This window comes from Brassica napus, chromosome A3 (assembly GCF_020379485.1).
Source record: "Brassica napus cultivar Da-Ae chromosome A3, Da-Ae, whole genome shotgun sequence".
In the NCBI taxonomy this organism is placed as follows: domain Eukaryota; kingdom Viridiplantae; phylum Streptophyta; class Magnoliopsida; order Brassicales; family Brassicaceae; genus Brassica; species Brassica napus.
In genome coordinates this window covers 19,444,816-19,464,623 of record NC_063436.1, presented here as the reverse complement: position 1 = coordinate 19,464,623, position 19,808 = coordinate 19,444,816, and the positions used below count along the sequence as shown (strand labels likewise).

Sequence of the window (19,808 nt, the reverse complement as noted above, 5' to 3'; positions counted from 1 at the left end):
ACAAAACCAATCAAAATATGAACAATTAAATTAACCTATTATTATGATTTATTAATATATTAAAATCTTGAATTCAGATTTTTCCGTGCTCATGCACGGGTACAAACGTTTACTTAATGTTTAAATTATAACAATTCAAAAAAAAAATTCATTTCTTTATAATTTTTAAATCAGTTTGTAGTTTATTACTGCAATGCCAATGTCTAGTGAGGAAAGAGTAATACAAAATATTATATTTGAAATCACATTTTAATTAAGATGGGAACATGAAGATATTTATACAATTTTTTTTGTCATACATACAAATTACAAAATTACTTGAAACCTATAAACAAACAAAAACAAATATTTTTTTCATTTTTTCAATATTATAACTTATTTATTTTGAATCGAATATACAAATATCAGGTTAAAAATAGTATAATATACTGATAGTTCGAGCCAAATTGAATCGGATAACTGATTAGTTCAGATGAAACATACAGAATACCTTTAAGAACCAGGATATTCGATAGGTATCCCACCCCCATTGACCCGTATTGGTATTAGTTGAACTTTCGATTACTAGCCACCACCATTGACCCGTAGTGGTATTAGTTGAACTTTGGATTGGTAGCCACCCCCATTGACCCATACTGGTATTAGTTGAACTTTGAAGATACAGGTCTGTTTTTTAAGTTATTTTTCAATAAAAGTTATGGTCAGTTGTCTTGTTGCCTAAGTCTCCTGTCACACTTGTAAAATTGAGAGTTTCTCAATCTCGCTAGCTGATTAGTTGTTGGGTACCAGATCCAGAGGCAAAATGGACTCACCGCACTCGAATTTGCTAGCTGCTGCTGACCCACCTCCGGTGACCGACGAACAAAATCGTGATGATGTCCCAATCGAGAAAGCAGAGAAGCCCAGGACTTTTCCCTTTCCGTTGTCTGAAGAAACGGATGGTAATGACGACGACGTTGATGACCTAATCAAGGACTCGAGCAAGCTTAGCTTAGAGCATAAAAAATCATCTCTTCCTCCTCTTCCTCCTCTTCCTCCTCGAGCATGTGAGAGAAGATGTGAACTAATAGATTCTTAATTGGCTTTTTCGTCTTTGTAAACTAACGTTGGTTTTTTTTTTTTTTTTGAGTTAGTATCAAAATGGTCTACTCAACATCCAAACTTGTGCAAGCACAAGGCAACGGATTCGCTCAAACCCAGAAAACACGTTAGCACTTTTTATTTTATTATCAGGCCATAATCATTGATGCCTATACTGCTGTGTTGATGACATGTGTTGTTGATATTGAAAACAGGAGGAAGTGGAGATTACTAAGCGTAAGAGTTCAAAGGACATGTTCAAATCAGAAAAGGAGTTTTTTGAATTAATGCTCAAGTATCAACGAGTCATTTCTGAAAGAGATTCTGGTAAAAAATTAGGAAACCAGTTTTTATTGTCACGTCCGTTGTTCTATGCTCTTGGGAGCCAGCAAGTCATTTGTTTTTTTTTTTCCGCTTTATTTATCTAAGCTATTACTGTCCGTGACAAGCTTGAGTCACTTTGTAGAGAGTTACAACGCCAAAACAAAATGTTGATGGTACATTCTTTTCTTCTTCTTTTTTTTTTGTACTCTAATTGGTTTGCCTTATAGAGTGTCTTGTTGTTCCCTTTGTACAACAGGAAGAATTCAAGCGGGTGTCGACTGAGGAACAGACTTTAAGATCAGATTTGTCGACCAAGTTCCAGGAAGCAATTAACGTAGTTGAACTGTCACACAAGCAACCGTGAAAAGACAAAACACATGATAAAATAACGATCCACGTATGTGATAGATTGATTATATAGTTTGCATAATTCAATAAAATATAAACCGTGCTGTGACAGAACATCTAAGACAATAATTACGATACAATATGAAGAAAATTTTCAGACCTCACAAACTCATTGCAAATGCTCAGGCGCGTAAAACGCTCTCTGCATGTGCTCTCTCTCTCTTTCTCATTCTCAATTGTATATATACACACACCAACCACATAGTTTCATGTCTCTCTATTTTTATTTATACTATATGCATTGAAGACATATCAATGGGGAACTGCCTGGGACACAACAATGACCTTAGCGGAAAAGAGAAAGATAATCTCGAGACCGAGCGGCCGGTTGAGTTATTTGAAGAAGGTAAAGGGAGTAATAGTAAGGAAGAAGAGAGGGAAAGCTCAACAGAAAGAGAGTCAAACGTGGTGAGGATTAAAGTTGTGGTGACAAAAGAAGAACTAAGACAAATCTTGGGTCACACGAAAGGTATCAATTCCATTCAACACTTGGTTCATGTTCTCAAAGATAGTGGCAGAAACATCTCCAGGGCTTATGAAGAAGACAAAGAACTAAGTGAGGAAAGTTGGAGTCCCACGTTAGAAAGCATTCCTGAAAATCATTATTGAAACTACTCATATTTATATTTAACTAAGAATCCAATGTTGACTCAGAAGCATTGGCTCTCTTTCTTTCTTTCTTTTTAACTTTTGTTTCCTTGTGTGCTTTCTAGGATGTATTGTGCTTTCTGTTTTTTTTTTTTGTGTTTGTGCACTACCTTATATATGTCATTTTGTGTCGTATTATATACGCATAAATTAATTAATTGTGGCATTTTAAATATGCGATTGAAATGTCAGGACCTCTTATCTATAAGGAAGTATCTCAGTGTTTTTGTCAGTCGATTAGAACCCGAATGTAGAACTTCAGATAAGGTCATTAGAGCTTCACCATGTTTCCAAAAGGAGTATTGCATGAGTGTATAAGCTTAGGGCATCATTTAAAATATTAATTTATGAGAATTCAAAAGCTCTATAATTAGTTGTTACGACAAGTGACCTATAAAAGTTACAGATGACAAAATGAGTCAGCTTTAGAAGAATATTGAGTCAATCAATACTCATTTATTTTCCAGGAATTGAAGTCGTTTTTAAATTAATATGATTCAAAAACAAACGGATAAAATTAAGCGAGAGCAATGCAAGGCCCATTTTTATAAACAGACAAAATGGTTTTTTCAGTGGGAGCATAGTAATAATATCAGTAGCAAATTCAGTGGAATCGGAGTAGGGCTTGTGTAGAAGCCTTTGCTTATATTGGACAGCTCGATCAGTTCTTCGTAGAGAAGCACCATTGTGAGCAGCTTGCTTGTTTCGCTCGTGGATAAGAGCTTGGCTTAAAAGCATAATGGCATTGCAGAGTTGCTAGAAATTCTTGGAAGTATAATCAATGGTTTCGCTTTGCCTTTAAAAGAAGAGCACAAGTTCTTCCTTGTCCGTGCTTTGGTTCCTCTCCACAAGGCTAATTGGGCATCGGTTTATGATAGGTCCCAGTTAGAGCAATCAATGTTGTTCAAAACAAGAACAAGAACACTTTGGTTTTCAAATACAAGTTTACTGCAACTTTTTCTCTTCTCTCCTTCATTTAACGTAAGCTGATTTTAAATACAAAATAGATTAACTAACCAATACTTCAACTTGGGCAACTAAGAGCATCATTAACCCTATAACCCCATTTGGGTTTCTTAATGATTTATTTAATAATAAAAGTTAGTTAAGAAATTTAGTTAAGAAATCTTTAATTTTTGTGGTACATTGGGAGTTTCTTAATTTAGGTTTCTTAAAACACATTACACAATCAACAAAGTACACAATCACAATCAACAAAACATAATCCAAGATGATAAAATAGTTTAATAGTGTTGAAAACAGTAGATAAGTTTTAGATGAACCAAGATGTAGCAATGTCGTCATGGCTACCAAGTTTATCAAAAGTTCCAGCTTTTAAATCGAGCCTGGCAAAACAAACTTTCAATCATTGAAACCTCCATCGAATTATTTAACTGAACACACATGAGATATGAATAAACCAAAACATAAAGAGGTTCAAGGGTTTCAGATTATGATACCACGAATTCTAACACCTCGTTTCTTGCTTGGTAGAATGCTCTATCAAGAACAAGCACTGATATGTTGAAAGCAAAGTCAAAATTATTAGCTCAAAAGAAATGCCAAACTGAGAAAAAAGAGTTTTTGTCATTATGTAAAGGTTAAGTATATACCTCATTCTCACGATCCTCAAACGTATTCTGTAGTTAATCTGCAACAAAATAAAGTGTCAGATGCTTTTAGCCGATTACAGAGACACAACGAACTTCAAAAACAGGTCTAGTAGCAGGATCTTCAGCCAGTTTGAGCAATCTCAGATGAGTGAGTGCATACCTTCAGACAAAAACAAAGTAAAACATTGAGACATGACAAGCATCATACACCTTCGGACAATAAGACTACAATCATAGTGATTTAAACAAGAACCAAGCATAGTTGATGGTGTCTGATTTAGACAAGAACAAAAGAGAGACAAAATCAGAACTTACAACTCTACGGAGAATAGGTTCCACAGAGGAGCATAGCCTGTGCAAGCTGTCAACTTTCATAGCCTCAACAATCACACTAGCAAGAGCAACAGAAAAAGTTTATAAAGTTGCAAAAAAAACACAATTGGGTGAAACAGAGAAGATGAAGAGAGAACATAACAACATTTCCGACGGTGGAGAAGATAAGATCCCCGGGGAAGAGGAGAAGGACTCGAAGAAGATCGAAAATCCAAGGAACCTTGACATAACTCCAGCGCCACCTCGAGCCCTTCACGCCTCCTCTCTCCGATGCCGTTTCTGAGACTGTACTTCCTTAGCCATCAAGACAGGAACATACAAGTTCTTAAAAAACTAAACAACAACAATAATCAATCAAAGTCAAGCTACTTTAAATATACAGACTCTTCATCAATAAAGGGCCAATCTTTGAACTAGGGCCTTGATATTGAGACTCTTAACCATCTGGTAGAAGGTGAAAACTCAATAAAGGACCAATCTTCGAACTTAGGGTTTGTATCTAAGACAATAATGCTCTAGAGATAAAACTTTCAAGGAGAAGAAGAAAGCTTACGGTTTACAACGAAAGGTGAAAGACTCGGCGGCCGGAGAGAAACAGAATGCCGGCGATCAAGCGGGCGTCTCTGTGTTTTTCTTCTTCGAATCCAAACACGAGAGAAGAGGAAAGAAAGAAAAGAAAAAAAAATAAAAATCCTAAATCACAGTTCGCTGACACGTGTATTAAGAAACTTCATTATGATCGATTACCAAAACTATGTATTAAGGATCGGTTACATTGATTTTCTTTTATTTTGATTTAATTAAATCATTGCTTTTCTTAAAAACTCCACTTAAGGACCTGGGATAATGGTGGTCTAAGGGCAGGTCCAATGGGGATCCTTACCCAAAAATCCTTAGGGATCAATCAGGTATAATATCGTGTGGGACCCACTAAACTTAAGGATTTTTGTCAAAATAATCTTTAGATAAGGATTAGGTTTGTTACTGTGCACGGGTTCCACCGCTACGTGGAACCCCGCGATTGACTTTTTTTTTTTTTAACTAAAAAAAAAATTAAAATAATTTTAAAAATCTATCTAGATTATCGAGCTCAGAGGTACACCATTGTACCTGATCTAACACATCCACTAATTAAGGAAACAAAAATCCCACTAAACATCGAATAAATAAAAATAAACTATTGAAACTATTGATTTGATCTTGGTGAAGTTGGCCACGTCATCTTCTTCTCCATGTTGTATCTCATCAGTTTATCACCAACAGCTTTGTTATTGTATAGTTCAGTTTGTAGAGAAAGACTCATACTGTTATTAGAGGGCCTTGTGAAGTATTGTCCTATGATGAATAGCTCAAAGGAAGTAATGTTTCTTGGTGAGTTAGAAGAAGTCTTGGAAGCAACTCAAGACGTTGAGTTTAAACTTGTATGGTCTATTTATTCCGACAACTTGCTCTATGCATCAACAGTTAACATTTTCAGGTTCAGACATCATAACTCTGTGTTTCTCTCGTTAAGTCTTGTTACCTATAAGGAAGTTGTGTCTTTGTGTTTGTTAGGTTGCTGAAAGAGCATTGTTTCTATGTAACAATGATCACATAAGAAACCATAAAGTGATCATGCCTATAGTCTTGCCAGCTCTTGAGAGAAACACGCGTGGACATTGGACCAAGCTGTTCAGAGTCTGACTCTAAACGTTAGAAAAGTATTTTGCGACTTGGACCAAGTTCTCTTCGATGAGTGTTTAGTCAAATTCCAAGTAGAAGAAGAGGATAAAACAGAGGTTAAAGCGAAACGGAAAAGAACGTGGAAGCGGTCAGAAGATTTGGCGGATAAGGCAGTGATGGTCCCAAGACTTGTGTCCTCAGTCAATCTTGCAAGCATATTTGAGTCTACAGGGTAGTAGTTGAAGAAACTAGCCGATTCAGATTTTGAGTTGTTAACCTAAAGCAGAGGAGTGTGAAGTTATCTCAATTCTCATCAGTGAATACTTTTGTTAACAACTTTTTGGTTTGTTTTTGAGTTTTTCTTCCGGTAACGTATGTACCGTAAGAAACTATAGGGATCGGATATGGTTTTTGAGAGTCAACTGTATAAATATTTTTTTAATCAAACATTTTGGATCAAACTAAACCAAAGAAAATAATCCAATCTTGTTACCAGATCAAACCGACAAAAAAAAAGCAAACCAGTTAGAAATGCGATTCTTCAGAATCAACCCTTCAATTCTTCACATGTATTCTAAAAATCTGAACTGAAACCAAACCGAACATTATGTCCCATAAACCGAAAATATGAAAACTTATAAGAAACGAACCGAAACCTGGATTGGACACAGCTAATTCTAAAACCTGGTTAAAGATAAACCAAGCTCATAGGTGTGATTTATGTTGGTTTTGTGTGAACAACTGAAATATATTATGTTTTGTGGGGAAGCTTGTTAACAGGAGATTGCACAGCTACATCCCAGTCCAAGATATATTGTGGTTGCTCTATCCACTCTGCTTTTGTTAACCAGGAATTGGGACGTGTGAAACTTCCAAACCGATAATCTTGTCAACCTTACGGCCGGTAGAGTTTGCGGTTTGCTATTTATAGAAATGATTTTCTAGGGGGTGGGGATTTCACTTAAAATTTATTTAATGCTTCGGTATGTATGTATATTCCCACGTCACCAGTTGACATTTTTATAAATCTATATATATATAAATATGTTTGCTTCACTCCTGTGAAGCCACATCAGAAAGTCGAGCTCTCTGAATGCGACACCTGTCCCTGTCTTCAAAACTCAGCGTTTTACTTATGTTAGAAGCTATTGGTAACACGTGTCGGTTTGAAATATCAAATTGTTCTTTCATCGATGATGTTATATTGTTATAGATGGGCTTTCATACCAAGAATTGCTTTAGACTTAAAAATATAGGCTGTGGGCTTCTAATACAAGGTTTGGGCTAAAGAGTATTGGTTAAGTGGGTGATTAGAGACTATCGAAGAACGGCCGTCTAGGGTTAACAATGGATCTCCGGCTGGGTTACGAGGGTTGGAAACCCAGGAAATCTCTGGTGGAAACCGCCTTCAGTGCCGGTTCGTGTGGCTTCTTACTTGCTTTCCAAAATCGGAAACGTTACAGATCTCATATGCATTCAATCATTCTCATTAACCTCCAAATTAACATTCATTGCATCCTATTTTCACACAGTCGGTGAATCTGCAATTATAAATAGGTTAGTTTTTATCCAGAAATTCACAATTCCATTCCTCACAATCATAATAACACAAAAACCTTACAAACACAATCGACATGGAACTGAGATCAATTGAAGAAACATCGTCGTCTCTGCAAGTCATGCCATCGAAGGTACGGGTTCTTCTTAGGAGATCAGTATAGGGATAGATTTTTTTCAGGAAAAAAATGTTTTAAAATTTTGTAAAGTGATATATTTCTCTATACAAAAACAGAGATGGTAAAAGCTTGAAGGGGAAAAAAAGAAAAAAAGGTTAAGAATAAAATAGTTGTTAAAGAGAGAGAAAGACATAATCTTAGTTGTTTTCGAGTGAGGGGTGTGGAAGTAGAAAGCTGAAATGGGTGAGTTAAGATTTTAGTTCTAGATGAGAGAGTAATTGGAAGTTCTAAGATGCAGAAAATTCAGAGAAAGCTACATAAGCGTGGAGATGGAAAAATATTTATTGAATAGCAAACGACAGAGAAGTTACAGCTGTGCACAAATTACTTCTAAATTTTGTTGTTACTATGTTTAACCAAGAAACACACAAAAAGAAAGCAAAACGGACGATTATATAATGAAACAACTGAAAATCAGATTAAGCTTTCTAGGCTGCGTTATGCATCAAAAAGAAGTTGAATGTCAATCAACAACTCAGAGCCCAGTGCATATTCATCACCTTCGCTTTTTTTTTTTTGATCAAATTCATCACCTTTTCTAATTAGGATTATTAACATGAAAACAAATGTGTAAACAAATATTAAGGATCCTCAGAGTAAAAATGCTTACAGCGTTTCATCAATAAAAATCAGGTCTCAAAGATTTCATGCCATCATTGGATCCTTATAGAAACATGCAAAAAAAAAAAAGAAAAAAGAACGAATAGATATAAAATCTAGCAGGAGCTTATTGGATACGCATGATTCACATAGGCAAAGCGACTCAACGCCCCTGCTAAAATTTATCGCCTCTCAATCTAAGAAGCTATAAAAAATTCTACAGTATAACCACTCTTAAAAGCGAATCTAATCAAGGGAAAAAAAGATTATAAACATATAAAAAAAAAAGTAAATTACAGAGCGAGAATCAGCTGAAAGTGTTTCTTATTTATACATTGGGATATGATGGAGCTAGGGTTTTGTGGCCGTAAATAGGCCTCACTTCTAAGTGATAGATTAATGGGTCTTTTAATTCATTATTGGGCTGCCTCAAAGAAAACCCATAATCTTTGTATAAGTCCAGTTATATTTTTTTTCTTCATGTCCGTGTTTCTATCGTCAAACAAAACAATAATATAATTCAACAGGATAGGATAGTGCATATGGGGGAAGGAAAGGACTAATAGTATTTTTTTTTTTGTTCAAAGGACTAATAGTATAAAAAGGCGATTCGTTGCTTTCCCTTTTGTTAACAAAAAAACAAAAAAACCTTTTTCCTCTCCACATCTTTTCATATCTGGGTCTTTATTTAATCTAATTATTACTAATTTAATATTTATATCTACTGATTGGGCTGTTAAAACAGTGCTTCCTTCTAATACCTCTATCTAGGCATGTTCATTCCGATTCCTGTCTGATTTCGGTTCATTTTTTTTAGTTTTTTTTTTGGTATTTTGGTTTATAAAAATTAACTACCATATTGGATTCATATCTAATTTGGTTTGTTTCGGTTTATATACTATCGGTTTTCGGTTTATTTGGTTTTATACAAAAACAATATAACTATATTTATCCTAGATAAAAATTAGTTTATATGATTAGAAATCAGATTCATTTAAACATAAATATATATTCCTTACACTAACTTTAAAATATAATATTTTTTATTTTATAAATATATTTCTAGAACAAATATTTACCAATAAAAATCATGTTTTATTTAATTTGATGAAAATGAGAAAAACAAATAATTTTTAACTTAAAACAAAATACCAGATTAGTAGAATGGCTAAGTCGATTGAGAAAAATAGAAAACATAGTTATGCAACAATGGATCCAAATAATCAAAACAAAGACTTGCATGTATACCTTTGCTCTCTATACATAAAAATATGAATGTCAAAGACTAACCTCAACTTTAAAATTGTCCTTACTTTATTTTCGGCTAGAACTGATGTAATGCCACTTCAAAAAAAAAAGAATACTTAACTAATTATCAAAATATCATAGTTTATTTAGACTTTAAAAAAGTACATAATTTAACTACTATTTATATTTTTAACTAATAAAAATTAAAATAATTATTTATTCAAACTATTTCAATTATTTTCGAATATGCATCCCGCCCGTAGGGCGGGCCGACCCTAGTTTCTATAATAAATTTGTCAAGTTCGACGTCGACAATCTCAGCATCTTACGGCAATAATTGATTGATTGTACTGAAATGAATCAGATTTTCTCTTCTTTTTCTTTCAAGTATTAAAAATTTTGAAATTGTGACGGATATTCTTTCCAGGCTAGAATAAGTCTGCCATAATGTTGTGAACATAATGATCATTTCATTTTCTGTGTTATTTTCATAAACAATTGTGTATTACATATACTAAGACCACAGTTAAATGTAGTTTCCTAATCAGCTCAGATATGAAGATGATACTCAATAATTATAAATTGATATGCAATAATGATAATTCAATTATTATGATATTATAATCTTAATACATGATACATACTTCCTCCTGCTTATAAAAACTGTCACTGTCACCTTGACATTTTTTCTTATTACAGAAAAATGTTATTCTCGAAATTCAATGCAACTTTTATCCAAAATTTATGTTCTAACCTTGATTACTATAGTTAATTTTTCTCTATAGATATTACTAATTGTAGTTATTAAAGATACAAATGAATTTTACTCGGGGAAGAATTTTGAAAAGATCTACCTATAAAAGTTGTTTGGACCTATTACTTTTAAATTTTTTTGGACTTACCCTGTATATTATAACAATAATTGACAACCTTTTTTACCCAATAAACCCCCGATTATTACTATAACCATGCGAACTGTATACATTATTATTTATATATAACCACTAAAACCGATTGCTAAACCATCATACCCAAACAAAACACATTACATGAACCAAAACCAAAACACAACCTATTATAACTGTTACGTTAATGAAATATTCATTTCCCTTACATACTACCATCGACTACAAGACATGTTACATGTAAGACACTACACTACATAAAAACTTTATACAAGATTATATGATTCAAACACTAAATTTTCATTAGTGAAATAATCTTTAAGATTATATGATTTAAACACTAAATTTCATAATTAAGAAAAGCAAAACAAAACCAAACCCGCGCTTTTAAGCGCGGGTCAAAATCTAGTTTTCTTAATTAAAGTAGGCAGGGCCACTAGGGTCCTCGGGTTCGGATCTCGTCGGATCCGGGTCTTTCGAGTCTTAGATATTAAGATCTATTAGGATAATTAAAATTTGCTAAGTCGGGTTCGGTTCGGATCATGTCGGGTCCGGATCGATTATGATCTTAGATAGTTAGACCTAATAGGGTAATTAGAATTTTTTATTTTGGGTTTGGTTTGGTTCTAGATCGGGTTCGATTCGGGTCCAGTCCAAAAAATATCCGAAACACACAAAAATACTTGAAAATATTTAAATACTTGAAAAATATCTAATATTTTATCTAAAATCTGACCGAAGACATGAAAATACCCAAAATTTTATTTGATTATCCGAATTATTTTGAAAATCTAAAGTTTACCCGAAACCTAAAACTATACCCAAAAACTCAAATCCAAAACTTAAAAAAATACCCATAATACCAAAAATATATTGAAACACCCATATATACCTAATAGATACCTGAAGTCGGGTATTCCGGATATCCCATCGGATCTCGGGTTTGGGTCGGATCGGTCCAAGACCCGCAGGTCTTCCACAACAAGACTCAATAGAATAAAAAGATCGGTTCAGTTCCTATCCAAACCGAAATTTTTTGGATTGGTTTTGTATCAGATCTTCGGATCTGGATCAAATGTCCATGCATAAATTAAAGTGAAGAGTCAAAATAACACTTTTTAATAAACAGAGGGAATATAAAATTAGTTTTCTTTCATTGCTATTTAAATTCTGAAACATACTACAAGGATTTGATATTGATGATCTAAAAATTCATGAATGATCAAACTTCTCAATAGGGCTGAAAGAAATAACATTTAGGCCTGGGCATTCGGGGTCCCAATCGGGTTTCGGTTTTATCCATTCGGGTTTCGGTTTTTCGGATTTATCAAAATCAGCCCCATTCGGATTATATTGAAAGTTCGGTTCGGGACCGGTTCGGGTTCTATCGGGTTTGGGTCGGGGTTAGTAAATCTTCAAAGAACCGGCACAACCCAATATACTTTCGGGTTCGGGTCCCAATCAGTTTTTCGGTTTAAAAGTACCTGATTTTTACCTATTTTATAACTAAAACATGAGTAAAATCGGTTCTTCAGTTTTAAAATATCTGATTTGTACCTATTTTGTAACCAAAAGTTAAGTAAAATCGATTCAAAAATAAGGAACATCAACCTTGATCATTCAAAATCAAACGAAAAGTAAACATATTTACTGATAAAAAGAAAACCAAATAAATAAAAGCATAAAACGAAAACTAAGTTCTCATGAAATGAGAAACATTGTTTAATGAAAACAAAATCTAAATCTAAATACTTAAAGATTCAACGGCCAACTTCAACCATCAACCTTCATGCAATAGAACCACCAACATTCATGTAATAGAACCACCAACCTTCATGTAATAGATAAGTATTTTAGATGTTCAATATTTCTTAGTGTATTTTGGATACATATTAGGAATTGAGATCATGTTTGGTATAAGATCTTTTCGAGGTTTTAAATGTTTCGGGTTCTATCGGATATCCATTTAGATTCGGGTTCGGTTCGGATAATACCCATAACCCAAAATACCACAAAACAAGATCCATTCGGTATTTACATCGGGTTCGGATCGGTTCGGATTCATTTTTATCGGATCGGATTCGGTTCGGGTTATCGGATTCGGTTTATTTGCCCAGGCCTAATAACATTGGTACAACATATATTTCAATCCTTCCGAATTTCCTACCTACTTCGGGTTTAGAATGAAATTGTTGATTCATTAAGTAGATCTGCAAAATCATTTTATAAAGATCTTTTTTTTTATGTTGATTGTTATATAATTCAAGAATAACTCTTTGTATGAGTGGTAGTATGTCTTTTGATGTTTAAAAAGTTTATCTGTTGTAAAATTATTATAATAATATTTTTTATAATTTGTAATAAAATAACAAATAAACGTCATAAAGCAAAATCTGAATCTCTTAAATTTCTTTCTCTACAAGACCAATCAAATCATAGTAAATACTTTCTTTATTAGAAAAGACAAAAGAGTGACGATATACATTGATTTATTTCAACAACATATATAAATTCGGTAATTATCTTCTTTTTTTTTGCCGTCGGTAATTATCTTATCTATATACGTTTCTGTTCCGTTTTCATTGTTTGTAACTATTAACGAATTAAAAACTCAGGTTTAATTGAAATAATACAAGATCAAAATCATTCTTCAAACGGTGATTTTCTTTTTGACAATTTGTCTCAACTTTTTGAAAGCCGATGAATAAAAAAAGAAAGAACCGGGGAATACATAAATATCGAAAAACGTTAAACAAGAGCCGACGTCAGAAAAAGGGAAAACATAAAATATAGCCGTTATGAACATGTTAACGTGGCATGTATTATAACATAGATTATAAGTCGAAGTAGTCATCGCAGTTCTTAAAAATTTATTTTTAAGAGTCGGTTTTAAATTTTTTAATTAAAAATTAAGAAATGGTTCGCTAAGACACCATTCTACAAACCCTATTAATCATGCTCTAACGTTTTATAACCATTTGTAATTTTTTTTAAAGAAACTGAAAAGGAAACAGTAACGGACATTGTATATATAATTATATTTATCGTCAACGAACATTTGAAACAACAAAACAATTCATTTTTTCTTTAAATTATTTAACAAAAATAACTTTTTCCAGGTGACACATGCTGAACTAATTTAATACTATCATTTATTGATTTTACTAGTAACACCCAAAACGTAAGAATCAGCAGAGATCTGAGTAGAGTTGAATCTTGGATATATTTCCCACAAAATAAAAACACATATAGAAAATAATCTGTCATTCTAATTTTATTAATGATTTTATTTCTTCTTCTGATCCAAGACCCTTCTCCTTCTTCTTATGCAACAGAGTCTGCAGTTTCGTCTTCGTCGTTTCCATCCTCAACTTTGTTTGACTTCACCGAAACAAACAACAATCCGAGATTCGTCGCTAAGTTCTTGAGAAGGTAAATAAAGTTAATCTCAATTAAGTTTTCCAGTTGATTCAAGATCTTTAGATTTATGCTAAAATTTTGATTGTTTGAGTAGTTTTTGATTTTTGTTCTCGTTGTTTTTTGTTCTCGTTGTTAATATTTTGGTTTTCGATATTGTTTTAGTTCATAGTTTTACAAAAGAATTTTGAAGGGTGACTTATTTCAAAGTATTGTAACAATTTTTTAAACAAAAATACGTATAGATTTACATCCTTTTACCACTAAAAAGTGCACGAGCATGTGTTTTGATTGTTATCTAAAAAAGAAAAAGATATATAAATTATTTGCTTTAAATTATTATATTTTCTGACAAAATATATTTTTACTGAAAAATATAAAAATCTGGATTCTGGTTTTCCATTAAAATTTATTAATACACTCAAAAACTAGTTTTTTATTTATTTTGTTGAATATTTTTTTAATCGAAATCATGAATGACAATAAAACAAATCTCTCAAAAAGAAAAACTATAATAAAAAAAAACCACAACCAACATAAAACCATTTCTTTGTATTATATGAATCAGTCCTTGGATTGCAAGAAACCCGAGTAAAGCTCTTAACCCTTTTCTCAAAGCTCTTAAACCTCGTCGTTGTTATCTGTGTATTTTACTGTCAGGAAGATTGTTCATTCTTGAAAGTCATGGCTACACTAAGCGATATTGGAGTTGCAGCAGCCATCAACATTCTAACTGCATTCGCTTTCTTCATCGCCTTTGCTATCCTTAGGCTTCAACCTGTTAATGACAGAGTTTATTTCCCTAAATGGTATCTCAAGGGTTTAAGGAGTAGCCCCATTAAAACAGGTGGCTTGGCCAGCAAGTTTGTCAATTTGGATTTTCGATCTTACATCAAATTCTTGAACTGGATGCCACAAGCACTGAGAATGCCAGAGCCTGAGCTCATCGACCACGCAGGATTGGATTCTGTCGTCTATCTGAGGATTTACTTACTAGGGTATACATACATATCACTCAAAACCCTTTTCTTGAAATATGTTTGATAGTTCAAGATTATGATCAATGTGGGTTTGTAGTGCAGGTTGAAGATTTTTTTCCCAATAGCATGTCTTGCTTTCACGGTAATGGTGCCTGTTAACTGGACCAACACGACGTTGGATAAGTTACAGAACCTAACTTTCAGTGACATTGATAAACTCTCTATATCAAATATACCAAATGGATCATCAAGGTATAAAGATTACTCAGTGAATTTGATTTTTTTTTTATATATATTGTCATTGATTATATTCTATGATCATATATGTAACAGGTTTTGGGTGCATTTATGTATGGCTTATGTGATTACTTTCTGGACATGCTTTGTCTTAAAACGAGAGTACAAGAATATTGGTTCCATGAGGCTACAGTTTCTTGCTTCTGATCAAAGGAGACCTGACCAGTTTACAGTTAAACACAAATTCTCAATCACTTGGTCTATTCTGTTGTACATTTTTAATATTAAATGCCTTTTGTTTTTGATTAATCTAGGTCCTGGTGAGGAACATTCCTCCAGATCCTGATGAATCAGTTAGTGAGCTTGTTGAGCATTTCTTTAAAGTCAATCATCCAGATTACTACCTCACTTACCAGGTTACAATTTTGATCTGACTCATGATGATCCGTTTTGGATTCTTGTTTTTGGTTTGCTTCATCTTCTGGTTTAACAAAACAGGCTGTCTACAACGCAAACAAGCTGTCTGAATTGGTTCAGAAGAGGAAGAAATGTCAGAACTGGCTTGATTACTACCAAAACAAACACTCTAGGAATCCATCTAAAAGGCCTATGATCAAGGTAACTGAAAGTAATCTTTAATCTTATCTTTCATTGAATATTTAATGTAACCCTTCTACTACCATGATCCAGGTGGGTTTTCTTGGCTGTTGGGGTGAAGAAGTTGATGCAATCGACTGCTACACCGAAAAAATCGAGGGCCTAACAAGAAAAGTAAAGCCCCCCCTATCCAAACTCATTGTGTCTGATCACCTTGTTGCCTTCATAATCACACTTTACAATGATGTTTTTAGATAAGTGAAGAGAAGGAGAAAGTAACAAGCAGCACAAAGTCACTAGTCCCTGCAGCTTTTGTATCTTTCAAAAGGCGTTGGGGCGCAGTTGTTTGCGCTCAAACTCAACAATCAAGAAACCCAACAGAGTGGCTTACAGAATGGGCTCCAGAGCCAAGAGACATCTACTGGGACAATCTTGCATTGCCTTATGTCCACCTCACTATCAGAAGACTAGTGATAGCCGTCTCTTTCTTCTTCCTCACTTTCTTCTTCATGATCCCAATAGCATTCGTGCAGACACTAGCCAACATTGAAGGCATTGAGAAGGCTGTTCCGTTCTTGAAACCTCTCATCGAAATGTAATAACAATCTCACACACCTTAACTCTCTCTTCCTTTTACTCGTTGATGTTAAATCTTGTTTTGTGGACAGGAAAGCTATTAAGTCTTTTATCCAAGGCTTCCTCCCCGGTATAGCATTGAAGATCTTCCTCATTGTCCTCCCTAGCATACTGATGTTCATGTCGAAATTCGAAGGATTCATAAGTAAATCTTCACTAGAGAGAAGATGTGCGAGCAGGTACTACATGTTTCAGTTCATAAACGTTTTCCTCTGCAGCATTATCGCCGGTACTGCACTTCAACAGCTTGACAGCTTCTTGAACCAATCTGCAACCGAGATCCCAAAGACTATCGGTGTGTCGATACCGATGAAAGCCACTTTCTTTATAACCTACATAATGGTGGACGGGTGGGCTGGTGTTGCTGGAGAGATACTGAGGTTGAAGCCGTTGGTGATATATCATCTCAAGAACTTCTTTCTTGTGAAAACTGAGAAAGATAGAGAAGAAGCAATGGATCCTGGAACTATAGGGTTCAACACCGGTGAACCGCAGATACAACTCTACTTCATACTTGGTCTTGTTTACGCTGCTGTTAGCCCTATTCTCCTTCCTTTCATCCTCGTCTTCTTCGCCTTAGCTTATGTTGTTTACCGTCATCAGGTCTTCTTTCTAAACCCATCTCAAGCTCAAGAAACTAAGATCTTTAACTTAGCTTTGTTTCTTCGTTTGTAGATTATAAATGTGTATAACCAAGAGTATGAGAGTGCTGGAGCGTTCTGGCCTGATGTTCATAGACGTGTAGTGATTGCTTTGATCGTGTCTCAGCTTCTTTTAATGGGATTACTTAGCACAAAACATGCATCTCGTTCGACTCCATTGCTTTTCATACTTCCTGTGTTAACCATAGGGTTCCACAGATTCTGTAAAGGACGTTATGAACCGGTTTTTGTCAGATACCCATTACAGGTTTAGTAGCTAGTGTCTCTTCTCCTTTCTTTTGTGTGTTTGGTCTTGACTTGATGATGTCTTTTTTTGTTCGTAGGATGCAATGGTTAAAGATACCTTGGAACGCACGAAAGAACCGAATTTAAACTTGAAAACGTTTCTTCAAAACGCGTATGTGCATCCAGTGTTTAAGGCGGCGGATAATGTAAAGGATGAAATGGTTGTGGAGGAGCCGAGGGCTGATCAGACGCCGGATTTAGTGGCTACTAAACGTAGCTCAAAGAGACATACTAGTGGCTCATCTTTTGAAACCTATTGACAAGTTTTTTGATGAGATTTGTTTTATGGTTTTTTTAACGGATGATTTTTATAGGTTTATGGAAGAAGTTTTCCAAATCTATTGTGTTTTTTTTTTGTCATATTATCAATCTCTTTAAAAGTCAATGTGTAGATGAAGAATTGATTGATCAAAGAGCAATACAAAAAATGTTATAGTAGAACTTTGGTGAACAAAAAATAAAACTCGTGAATAAATAAAATCTTGTGGTCAAAGTAATAATTTATTATTTATTTAAAGACTAATTGAAATGAGTAAATACAAATTATTTACCTTTTAATCTAAGTGATTTTTTAGAATATTTTTTTTTGTTTCATTTTAACCGATGTATTCAAGTTTCTATGCAAAAATTAAATATTATTTAGTGTTTTTATTCTATAACATATTTTTTATTAATCTAACTATGTATAATTGTTTTTATACAAAACGAAATAAATTAAATAAAAATTGGTGTGCAAAAATCTTAAACATTAATTATTTTGAAATAAAATAAAGGGCAAATCTTCAAAATAGCACATTTCTAAGTTTATATCACAAAAATAGCACTCAAAAACTAAAATGACCAAAATAGCATTTTATCTTTTGAAAAATTTAAATATTTTTATTTTTCAAAATTTGAAATCTTATCCCCAAAACCTCACTTCTCAACTCTAAACCCTAAAACCTAAACTCTAAACCGTAAATCCTAAATTCTAAACCCTAAACCCCACCCTTTGAGTGCTATTTTTGTGACTTTTGACCTTGAGTGCTAGTTTGGGAACAAAAACTTGATTTAGTGCTATTTTGATCTTTTTCTCTAAAATAAATTTATTTGCTTTATAATATAATTTGTTGTTCCTTCAAAATTACGGAATAAAACAAAAAAGATCTGAGCTTTTTTTGTTTGACATTCCATCGAAGCAGAGATCGGAAGCGAGGCGAATGGACGAGGTGATGACAGTGGCGGACGCCGGCGGCGTAAATAGGGCGTTGTACGGATCTCCACCGTCGCATAATCTACTCCCTCACAACCTTCCCATCTTCTCCGCCTTTCTCGCATTGGCTCTTGCTCAGTTCCTCAAAGTTTTCACTAATTGGTCCGTTCTAATCTTGGATTGTGTAGAAATGAACAAACTGTTGCTTACCCTCTTTGTGATTTTTGTATCAGAACCTTAAAGTTGGCTCCTTTTGTGATTTTTGTATGTTAGATTTTTTTGTAGGTACAAAGAAAAGAGATGGGACTCTAAACGTATGCTCAGTTCTGGTGGTATGCCTTCCTCTCACTCCGCTACTGTCACTGCCTTGGCTCTTTCCATTGCCCTTGAAGAAGGTGCTGGAGCACCCGCTTTTGCCATCGCTCTTGTCTTAGCTTGCGTTGTGAGACTTTTCTTCTCTCCTGTTTTGTTTCTCTACTTCAAAACGTCTCTTACCTCTGGGGTTGCAGGTAATGTATGATGCCTCTGGGGTCAGGCTTCATGCTGGTCGTCAAGCTGAGGTAAATCCACATAGAGCTTGTTAATTTTCTCTTTCTATTTGTTGTCTTTCCAAAATGCTAAAAAATTTTTTTGTTTAAATGGAAATCTCAGCTGCTGAATCAAATTGTTTGCGAGTTCCCTCCGGAGCATCCATTATCTACAGTTAAACCCTTGCGTGAACTTCTCGGCCACACTCCTATCCAGGTTTGTTGAATTCATTAGTGATGAAATTCTTATGGCAATCTTAGAATCAGATAAGCAAGCTAGACCAATGGAACTTAAGTCCCCCATTCGCCTGTGTAATGAGTATATGTTGTTGATGTGGTGACGATCACAGAGCTAATTCATGAGTTTTGAGTTACAGGTTGCTGCCGGGGCCATTTTAGGATGTGTGGTAGCGTATCTGATGAGGAGTACAAGCTAGTTTCTACACAACAATGAGTCCAACATTCTTTTGAAGATTATAGACCCTTAAGAAGCTATATATAGATTCATCAGCAATTAAGCTGTGGAAGGAAGTAAATGGAAATTGTGAAAATCTGTGCAATATATATAGATCACTGTTAGAGAGACTTACGTGAAGTGAACTGACTTGTCGTCATTGTTTAAGAAATAGTTCTGTGTTTCAAAATTATCTTTACCATTATTGTAGAACATACTCACATTCTGCTTTTGCCTTTAGTTTCTATTGATTTAAACTCTCTA

The 19,808-nt window shown here is 34.2% G+C and overlaps 3 protein-coding genes, 2 long non-coding RNA genes and 2 other non-coding genes across 10 annotated transcripts; 3 read left to right on the top strand and 4 right to left on the bottom strand.

Annotated features, from left to right (window-relative positions):
- The first annotated feature begins 318 nt into the window (after nucleotides 1–318).
- LOC106439651 (alpha-taxilin-like) lies at nucleotides 319–2,992 on the top strand. 2 transcript variants are annotated; one of them, XM_013881143.3, is made up of 5 exons: nucleotides 319–1,046; nucleotides 1,134–1,207; nucleotides 1,296–1,407; nucleotides 1,510–1,577; nucleotides 1,661–1,870. In XM_013881143.3, the coding sequence occupies exons 1-5, from the start codon at nucleotides 803–805 to the stop codon at nucleotides 1,766–1,768; spliced, it is 606 nt and encodes a 201-aa protein (XP_013736597.1). In that variant the 5' UTR covers nucleotides 319–802; the 3' UTR covers nucleotides 1,769–1,870. The 2 variants fall into 2 exon arrangements, with proteins under 2 accessions (XP_013736597.1, XP_048632512.1); XM_048776555.1 differs by having other exon boundaries at nucleotides 326–1,046; nucleotides 1,661–2,992.
- Nucleotides 2,993–3,617: 625 nt separating this feature from the next.
- Nucleotides 3,618–5,415, bottom strand: LOC111214659. Of its 3 annotated transcripts, XR_007338280.1 has the most exons (4): nucleotides 4,960–5,415; nucleotides 4,552–4,691; nucleotides 4,389–4,464; nucleotides 3,618–4,233 (listed from the first exon to the last, which is right to left on the bottom strand). It is a non-coding gene; the product is annotated as an uncharacterized LOC111214659 (long non-coding RNA). The 3 variants fall into 3 exon arrangements; XR_007338279.1 differs by having other exon boundaries at nucleotides 3,618–4,464; XR_007338278.1 differs by having other exon boundaries at nucleotides 3,618–4,691.
- Nucleotides 5,416–7,229: 1,814 nt separating this feature from the next.
- On the bottom strand, nucleotides 7,230–11,776 carry LOC106444175. The gene is made up of 2 exons (XR_001288186.3): nucleotides 7,690–11,776; nucleotides 7,230–7,609 (listed from the first exon to the last, which is right to left on the bottom strand). It is a non-coding gene; the product is annotated as an uncharacterized LOC106444175 (long non-coding RNA).
- On the bottom strand, nucleotides 8,216–8,308 carry LOC125607334. The gene has a single exon (XR_007338494.1). It is a non-coding gene; the product is annotated as a small nucleolar RNA snoR118 (small nucleolar RNA).
- LOC125607797 lies at nucleotides 8,392–8,465 on the bottom strand. Its single transcript, XR_007338864.1, has one exon. It is a non-coding gene; the product is annotated as a small nucleolar RNA R66 (small nucleolar RNA).
- Nucleotides 11,777–12,615: 839 nt separating the features above from the next.
- Nucleotides 12,616–17,708, top strand: LOC106444176 (CSC1-like protein At3g21620). Its single transcript, XM_013885683.3, has 11 exons — nucleotides 12,616–13,989; nucleotides 14,635–14,972; nucleotides 15,057–15,206; nucleotides 15,288–15,423; nucleotides 15,506–15,607; nucleotides 15,690–15,809; nucleotides 15,882–15,962; nucleotides 16,043–16,383; nucleotides 16,457–17,027; nucleotides 17,100–17,333; nucleotides 17,410–17,708. Exons 2-11 carry the CDS (start codon nucleotides 14,659–14,661, stop codon nucleotides 17,629–17,631), a joined length of 2,271 nt encoding a protein of 756 aa, XP_013741137.1. The 5' UTR covers nucleotides 12,616–13,989; nucleotides 14,635–14,658; the 3' UTR covers nucleotides 17,632–17,708.
- A 764-nt stretch (nucleotides 17,709–18,472) lies between these two features.
- Nucleotides 18,473–19,806, top strand: BNAA03G36360D (uncharacterized membrane protein YuiD). Its single transcript, XM_013885684.2, has 5 exons — nucleotides 18,473–18,725; nucleotides 18,849–19,005; nucleotides 19,073–19,123; nucleotides 19,215–19,307; nucleotides 19,468–19,806. The coding sequence occupies exons 1-5, from the start codon at nucleotides 18,571–18,573 to the stop codon at nucleotides 19,525–19,527; spliced, it is 516 nt and encodes a 171-aa protein (XP_013741138.1). The 5' UTR covers nucleotides 18,473–18,570; the 3' UTR covers nucleotides 19,528–19,806.
- Nucleotides 19,807–19,808: the final 2 nt, after the last annotated feature.